Raw genomic sequence first — 9,021 nt, 5'->3', positions numbered from 1 at the left:
TCTTTAGAGTCTGTCTCATATCCTTTCCTCATATATATCCTATCCTAACCATTCTGCCCAAATTGCCTTTCAGAGAATTTAAAGTATTCTTTAGTATTGATGCCTTATGCTATTCTTGGTCATGTTATTTAAACTCTCTGAGCCTTGGCTTTCTCTCCTCTAAAATGGGGATACTATTGCTTCTCTCATAGAATGATCAAAAGGATTAAATGTATTTAAAACCTTGTTCAACATGAGACTACCGTTACTGTTCAAGCTGTCCTTGACTCATTGTCAGCTGCATTTACACCTGACTGCTTCCTGCATCCTTACTTTTTGGCTTTGATGAGGTTGTATCCTATCTTGTTTTTTGGTTTTTTTTTTTCAACCACTCTGGAAGCTCTCCATTTTCACTGGTTCATCTTATCCCACTTGATTAATCCTTCCGTGGTAGAGCTCCTCATGCTCACAACCTTGTCTGATCTCATTCTATACCCTTCACCCTGGGCAAATTCATCCATCATTCCATCATTCCATTATCTTCTATGTATTGATTATTCTTAATTTCTCTGATGCAAACCTTTCTTCTGGGCCTCATATGTCTACAGTTAAGGTCCTAATGAAATATCTGAGTGTTTGATGGTTGCCTTAAAGTTAGTACTTGGCAGTGATGAACCAAGCTGGTGTCACTCCAGTGATCTACATCTGAGCTTCCTTCAACATTCCCAATCAGGGGGAAAAAAATGAAACTCTTCACTCTACACAGAAACCTTGGATTTGTTTTCCCTTCTCCCGGTCAACTACAAATCCAGCTGACTACCTCCAAAAGCCAGTCTCTGATTTGTCTGCTTCCCTCTTTTTCTACTGCCATGATCCTAAATCCAACTGTGGCCCTCTCTTGGGTTTCTCACTGGCCTCATCTAGAATACTTTTGCTGCCCTTCTTTTTTCTATAGTGTAGCCATGTTCTTTCAGTTAATCAAGATGTATTTCAAATACAAATCTAATCATGCTCCACACTAGTTTTAGAAATCCTTCAGTGGCCTTTCAGTTGAGAGTTTAGAATAAGCCAATGGTTGCAAAGGCTTAGGGAATCTTAACTCTCAAAAATATAACCATAAAACATGATTTTAGGTTGACTCTAGATGTAATTTCTCCACTAGAGGAATCTACTGTGATGCTCACTCCAAAGTGTTATCTTATTCTTATCTTATGCTACTAGCCCACAAGAACGGTGTAGATATTCATAAATAATTCCATTGAATAGTGTGTTAGAAATCAAGCAGTGCACAGGTCATGACTGCCATTTTATCCTAGAATCATCAACGTTCTTGCACAGAGTGTGTCTTTTAATATGACTAAGGAAAAATGTTGTCTTAAAGTTCTGTACAAAATTGAAATAGCCACAGAAACCAGTTTGGTTTCTACACTCTTATCTACAGCCAGCAAAGTAATTTTTTTCTCACCAGGCAGCCAATGTTTACTAGCATTTGCATACCAAATGAATTGCAATCGCCTTTTTGGCAGTGATGAAAAAAAGAAAAGAATCAGTGTGCCAGGCATAGTGCTTGAGATCCGAATGAGGTTTTAAAAAAATGTGTAAGACCAGGTTCTGTCCCCCCAGCAGCTTCCAGACCACTTGGAGAGATGACTCTCTAAATATTCAATATTCCATTTATTAGCTCTTCCAAAGGATGGTGAACTGATTCTTTAGCTGTAACAAGGGGAACAAGAACAGATTTGTTTCTTAATTTATATCTGATGAGGGGGAGGAAATGAACATCAAATAACCCCATCAAAAATACATGCAAAATAGTAATAGCTCTTACGTAGATAATGGTTAGTATGTGCTGGCATATTTCTCATGTTTTACAGAGAGTGATGAAATCAGACTTTGAGAGGTTCTCTTGTTGTCTTTATAGATAAGGAAATTGAGGCATGGGAAGGTTAACAAACTTGTCATTGGGCTCAGTGGCACGAGCACCTGTCTGGCAAGCGCAAGGTCATGAGTTTAATCCCTCGTACCAAAAAAACAAAAACAAAAAAACCAATCAACTCACCATGGATTTATAGAATCCAGGTGGCCTGACGCCAAGGTCTGCTGTTTAACTACCCACTGGCACCAGCCTGTGCCATGTGGAATAAACATATTTACAGATCTGAGTGCCACAATGGGAGGATGGGTGGTACTGTAAGAGCATAAAATAAAAGCATCTCACTTGTCTCAGGTGACACCTAAAGGCGGAGTGAGGTGTAAATAAGTGAAAAGGAGAGAAACAGACATCAGACTGGTGACAACAGAAGGAAGAATATGAAACTAATTGCTTCCCAGATGTGGAAGTTAATTGGTGGAGGTAGGGAGAGCAGTACTGTATGTGTATATGGGGGAACAATTTAGTAAGGCCTAGTGGAAGAGGCAGGCCTTAAAAGATCCTTTTGGAGTGTAAGACACAGGAACATCATGAGTTCAGAAGGAGATTAATGAATTTCAAGGACCGAAAGACAGTGGCGAATTAGCATTCTTTCAGACCTGAGTAGCACATACACAATGTTGTTTTAGGTTTTGTTTTTTGGTACCGCAAATCAAACTCATGACCTTGTGCTTGCCAGCCAGGCAAGTGCCACTGAGCTACATCCTTAGCTCCCAGACACACAATTTGAAATAGCCAAAGAGACAAAGACTTTACTGGCTTGAGTTACTGAAAAGTCCAGGGATTTAGATATGGCAACAAGTGGGTGAATCTCTTCCATTAAGATCTCTTCCATTTCTCAGCTTCTTTTTCCGGTTTGGCTTCATTCTTAGGGAGTGAAAGACAACAGGTCTATCCAATCAGCTCAGCAAACTCAGGAAGGAGGATATTTCTTGAAAGTTCTAGATCTGATTCTTATTGACTTGGTTTGTATTATACACTGTTTTCTGAACTCGTCACTGTGGCTGGGTCATGAGGTTTTCTCACTAGCCAGGCTGGGACCACATGCCTTCCTCTGGAGCCAGGGCCCAAGCTTAGACATACCTGAATCCTAGGGTCTGGGAGTGGGAGGGCCAAATTCCCCAAAGTAGGATCCAGAGGCTGTTACATCCTAAGAAGGAAAGTGATTTCTGGGCAAGCAAAAACAGAATTCCTCCACAGATAGTTAGCTGGGAGCAGCGCTCCTCATACCTTAAACTAAGTTTGGTTTTACTTCATTTAGGTCTGGGATGAGAACTGAGAGTCTGTATCTCTAAAAACCTTCCAGCAGATGCTATGAACTGCTCGTATGTACACACTTAGTGTAGTGTGGGGCACACCACCTGTCATGACCATGTCTCTCAAATTCATTTAAGCTATTTGATGCCAGCCTAAGTCCATCCTTCCATTTGGCTTTCTTTTTTCTAGTCCTAACACTTCATGCCAGTTTATAGTATCTCTTTAAGTTGAACACTGTTCTTTACAGTTTTCTATTTTTTTTTTTTTTGTCTTTTTCATTTTTATCGGTACCAGGGATCGAACTCACGACTGCCTGCTTACAAGGCAGGCGCTTATGCTGCTGAGCTAAATCCCCAGCCCCTGTTCTTCATAGTTTTCTAATCAGCTTATCAACATTTTCAAGATTTTACCTCTTTATAGCATCTGAACGTTTCCTGAATGAAGTGCAAGTCATGATTATTCTTCAACTCAAGTGTTCTCCAGTTTAGACCTGTGAATATCAACCCCATGGAAGTATAAACTGTATTTAATCATTCATGAGTCTGACAAACTCTGCTGTGTTCAATTGATTTGTTGTATATGTAACTCACTTGGCCAAGTTTCAGTCTGGTTGTTTGTCTATATTGAACACTTGACAGTTAAGCTGTACGCTGTTAAAAGGCGTGCAAAAGATCCCTTTCACTTGCTGATACAGCACTCAGAAATCAGAAGCTATTCAGTTTTCATTATGCCAATGGTGCTTTTAGTCCTGTGAACTTTGCAGTGTAAGTCTTCTGGGCCTCAGTGTCCTGGTGGGTTATACTTTGGTTATTTTGCTCTTTTCCCACAGTGGTCCCCAACCTATAGGTTAGCACACCAATGTCATCTGTAACATTTGGGTAACACAGACTTGAGCAACACAGACTTGGGCAGGAAACTTGTTCCTTTAAGCTTTATGTTACTGATGCAGAAAAGGAGGTAAGAGCATTTATCACCTGACAGTTATGGTGGCAACTGAAGACCATAAATGTAAAGAACACCAGGATGGACAACACTAAAATATCAAGGCTACTGTTACCACCAGGATCTATTTGGAAATCGGATGTAGGTAGGAAGATGATGTAGATAGGAATGTTAATTTTTATATTCATTAAGAGATACAGTGCTGACAAAGTTGTTAGCAGTATTCTAGGACAGTGATGGCGAACCTTTAAGAGTGTCGAAACTGCAACCCTGAACCACTTATTTACTGCAAAATGCAAACATGGCAATTAAACCTGAACACTGAGGTTTTAGTTTAGAAAAAGCAACTCGTACATTAACATTCTTTGTCTTAAAAGAAAAACACCCATGCCACGAGCTCATCACCACTGTCTTGGAATTCAAACCTTACACATGTTTATAATACAAATTTCTCCCCAGTATGTTACCCTTGGTTGGATAAAAGCTGTCTTCAATTACATTAATTTCTCTTCGAACTCAATTTGTCATGACATGTATTTGTTGAAGAATTTACTATGCACTTTGCTTGTAGAACTTCTGTGTGGCAAGAAAGCACACTGAACTGCCATCTTGGCCTGTGGAGTTCATTCCCACCTTTGGAAATGGGTTCTTTGAATTTACATGAATGAACTTAATTGACATCACTTTGGTCTGCAACATGATCTTAGGTGCAGTAAATGTACTGAACCCTAACTAGCCTGCATCTCAAAACACTAGAGGTCAGGTTCCCTAAGAGAAAAGTTTTGTTCTGGTTCTTTCCACTCTGGACAATCTGCAGTACTTGCCTAGAACCAGGACTTTTCCTTTGTACCTGCTAATGTCACACACTGCCAGAGCATCTGGGCTCCGTCCAGACCCGGATTCCTTTCCTTTCTAGGCACCCTTTATCAAGTAGCTGGCCCGCTGCTGGTCAGGGTTTCCTGGCCACTTCCATGGGGTGACCCCATTTCTCCTGCGGCTTCTCTTGACGGTGCTACCTCCCTAGAACCCCGGGGAGAAACTAAAAGTTGGAATTAGTCACTTCAAACACTCGCTTTCTCCGCTCGCCAAAATCAATATAATAATAATAATAATAATAATAATAATAATAGAACCCAACACTGCTGGGGTGGGCGTCCCCCGCACAGCGCCGGGCCGGGCGCGGATCCCCTCCGGCCCGCCCCGGCCCGGGTCCCACGCCCGGCGTAGTCCGCCTTCCCCGGCACCGCCACGGCCCCGAGGTCGAGGCCGGCCCGCGGACCGCCGGGTACGGTTGCTGCAGCTGTGCGACCGCTGGCTGGCCCCGCGTTCCGGAGCGAGCGGAGCGGCCGGAGCGGCCCGCCGGAGGAAGGCAGCAGCCGCGCGCAGGCCGGAGGCGGCGGCCGCGCGGGCGCTCGGAGGACCGGGGGCGCGGACTCCCCTCCTCCCCGCCTCCCCGCACCGGCCGGCCGCGGCCCAGGCTCCCTCGCTCCGCCACTCCCCGCCCTCGCTCCCTCCCGGCGCCGCCTCCGCCCGCCCCGCCGCCGCTCGCCCTGCCTCCCTCCCTCCCTCCCGGCCTCGCCGCTCAGCCAAACTGAAAGCCGGACCCCAGGCCGCCTCGCCGCCGCCCGCCCGGCCTCGCTGGAGCGCTCCACCATGGACAGTCCTGTTTTCACCTCATAAAGATGGCGGTGCGGGATCGCTGCAACCTTTAGACTAATGACTGTCCGAAACATCGCCTCCATCTGTAATATGGTGAGTGGCCGCGCCGCCACCTCTCCTCCTCCGCCTTCTCCTCCTCCTCCTCCTCCTGCTCCTGGGGGTCCGTGCCCGCGGCGCCGCGAGGCGAAGAAAGGGAAACCCGAGCCGCGCACACGCCCGGAGGCAGCGGCGGGGTGGGGACGGGGCGGCGGGTGAGCGGCCGTAAGTACCCTGCCCCGGCTGCCGCCCCCGAGCTGCTGGACTCGGGGACCCCTCGCCCACGCCCCCGTCTCGGCCCCAGCACCCGAGGGGTAGGGAGCCGAGAGCCAGCCCGCCTGCCGGCCGATCCCAGGGCTGCTGACCCCCGCCCCCAGGTTGCGGTGGAAGTGGCTTGGGAGGAGGGAGTTGGCTGCACAGGGATGTCCCGGGGGAAGTTGATAGGGGTGAGCAGGGTGTGGGGGGCAACTATGGTCTCCTCGTGCTAATAAACCCCTACTGGACTCTGTGACTGTCCTCGTATCGCATTTTGAGTGAGTCCTTCGGTTGTATTTAAAATTCACTTTGCAACAGCAATCAAGTCAGTGTATCTGGAGAAATTTAAAATGTAATAGAGCTATAAAAAAAGAAAGTGCAAAATGTGATTAAAGAGGTGAACTTCAACCTGGTTTAGGAAAGCACTGTGATTTGTTCGGGATACTTAAGTGTCCCCACCTGGGAAAGAGAGGGGCAAGGTTCTATGGCAGTAATTCGTGCAGGCCCCAGAGGTGGGCGATTGCTGGGAGTGTGCAGGAGATCTCTAGGTTTCCTGCTGAGTCTGCTGTAGACAAGAGGAGGCTGATGGGCATGGACGCGGCAAGGGGACACCACTGTGCTCTAACGGGGTCAGGGGCCATGACCTGGTGGTCACATTCATTTGAGATTCTCCCATTGCTTTCTCCTTCCTTTTTAGTATCTGCAGGAACAGCCTTTGGGTTCCCAGGGTGTACCCTGCTGGCACCCTCACTTGTCACAGCCTTGGGGAGCTCAGCTTGGGGCAAAGCATTGTCCCTTGTGCAGTATAGAGGGGTGTGTGTTTTAACTATTTAGAACCACCCCTCCTCCAGTTTAGTACAAGCTGGAATATATATTCTTTTAGTGCCACTTTTGGGAAAACCCCCTTGGAAGCTGGTAATACTGGCCCCTTTTGAAAGAATCTGAGGCCTTTTAGAAGCCTCAGAAAGGTGATAAGCTGCCCTCCCCCATCACACGTTGCTTTTAAAATCTTCTGTCCCACATTCTGTTGCAAGAGCAACACATGGCAAAGGAGCACTAAGGAGCCATGTGTTAGCTCTGGGGTGGAATGAAGACTCACTGGTGCTGGCTTCAGCTTTCAGCACTGTTGGGCAAGGCCATTGCCTCAGCCAGAAGAGCAGATGCTAGGGCTTCCCAGAGTGATAGCTGCCCAGTGTTAGTGCAGGCAAGTTAGATAATGTGAGTAAAGTTCCTGGAGCTTTTCCATTTCCTCTTTTTTTCCCTTTCTTTCTCCACAAGGAGACAGGTTTCCTGCTTTTTGCTGTCGAGTGACATTAATGTTCCTTGGTGCAGTGAAGAAGGTTACTGCTTTGACCACTTCCCGAGGGGAGCTGCGAAAGCATAGCTATAATACCGCCACTTGTGCCTGCTAGGGTGGCCCGAGGCCTTATAGGGTCTTGAGGCCTGATCCTTGTACTTGGTGGCAGTCGGGTCCTGCTTCTGTATGATGACACCCCTCAGTCTAATAGCTGGCTAGAAACTTGAGAGCTAGCGTGTCCCAAGAGGAAGCCAGGGCTTTTGCCATCAGTGCAGCCAGGGCTTCTTGGCACACACCTGGGCAGAATGTCACAACCTGTTTTCAGTGAAACTCAGCCAGGGAGACAAGCTGCCAGAAGGACACGAGAAGAGCAGGCCATGACTGTGTCTGGAGACTTGACATCTCCTGTGTTGACCTAAAAAGGCCCCCAGGTTAGAATTTAGGTGAAGACCCAGGAATTCTTAGGTAGATCGTTTTATCTCCTGTTCAGAAATTCTTTTCAAGCAAGTGATGAGAAGTTTGGGCTCTAAAACCAGACTTCTAGGTCCAAATTCTGCTGCCAACCTGCACTAACTTTGTGTCCTTGAGCAGCTTGCCCTCTGTCTTGCTGTCCTAATTTATAAAAAGAGGATGATAAGGGTTGCTACCTCATCAGGTAGTTGTATTATGTGAGTAACTGGGACTCAGGGCACTTAGTAAGTACCCAGATGGCTGTTACCGTCAGTATCTTTCCACGTTGGTTGTCTGGGACCACAGAGCTTGTACCTACTTTGACTTGATGAATGCAACCACTAATATAAACAACCCGCAGGTTGAGTTATGCAAACGAAGCAAAACTGCCATTTACAAAAGGCTGGGATGGAAATTCTTAACCCCGCCCCCTATAAAAGGCAGTTCAGTTCATCTCTGCCCCTCCCAGACTCATTTCCCAGAGGAGAAGGCTTCGTGATGAGGAGACTGCTGTCTTTTCATACAATCAGACATCAATGTTCCCTGGACCTCTCTTCAGCGCTTTCACGTGATGATGAATTGCTTCCAGGTAGGTCTTTTCTGGGTCTTCATTCACTGGTGTGCTTTTCTGTAAGGCTTATTGCTGATCTTTCCCACTCCTAAGTCCATTTGGTGTCAGCTGTTTCCAGTAGTTACAAGAGCAAGCAAGGATTACATTGTTTTTGGAAAGCCAAGTTCTTCAGGCTGATGTGTGTCCAAGAAAGGTGTTAAAAGATACTGTCCTGCTTAGGAAGACAAACAGACAAAGACCGGGCACTGAAAAACAGACTTGTTTCCTCCACCAGGGAAAAAAGAACCCAGCAGAGCGGAAACAGAACTGTAAATCCTTCTTGTGATGGAGAGCTTAAAACCACCACCCCTTCCCACACTTCTTGTGCCAGTATTTGATACTGGGGACACCCCTCCCCTTACCTCCCACCCCACTGAAGTTTTAGTTTCCTTTGGAAATTTAATACTGGTTCCCATTAACTTCTTCCTTGAGATTTTCTTACCATAGTAATTCCTGATCAGCTTGCTTAGGACAAGTTAACTTGGGCACACAGCAGGGTTTGGTTCAGAGACAGTAAAGCTTGTTTGGCTGGTGTGTTGTAATTTTGAAAATGCTGTAGCTGCTACCAAGCATGAGGAAATGCATACCCTGTTGTTAATCCTCTAA

At 46.3% G+C, this 9,021-nt stretch overlaps 1 protein-coding gene across 2 annotated transcripts in view; it reads left to right on the top strand.

Moving 5' to 3' along the window:
- Positions 1-5,583: 5,583 nt before the first annotated feature.
- Positions 5,584-9,021, top strand: part of Usp46 (ubiquitin specific peptidase 46) — a 64,055-nt gene continuing 60,617 nt past the window's right edge. The window contains exons 1-2 of one of the 2 annotated variants that reach the window (XM_013154457.3): positions 5,584-5,860; positions 8,275-8,394. In XM_013154457.3, coding sequence (XP_013009911.1) covers positions 8,377-8,394 — 18 coding nt within the window. In that variant the 5' untranslated portion in view covers positions 5,584-5,860; positions 8,275-8,376. The remainder of the gene's footprint in view (positions 5,861-8,274; positions 8,395-9,021) is intronic. The other variant, XM_003471582.5, reaches the window with a different exon arrangement.

This window comes from Cavia porcellus, unplaced genomic scaffold (assembly GCF_034190915.1).
Source record: "Cavia porcellus strain 051 isolate PalLab524CR breed Dunkin Hartley unplaced genomic scaffold, mCavPor4.1 scaffold_30, whole genome shotgun sequence".
Lineage (NCBI taxonomy): Eukaryota > Metazoa > Chordata > Mammalia > Rodentia > Caviidae > Cavia > Cavia porcellus.
This window is presented reverse-complemented; position numbering and strand designations above follow the sequence as displayed.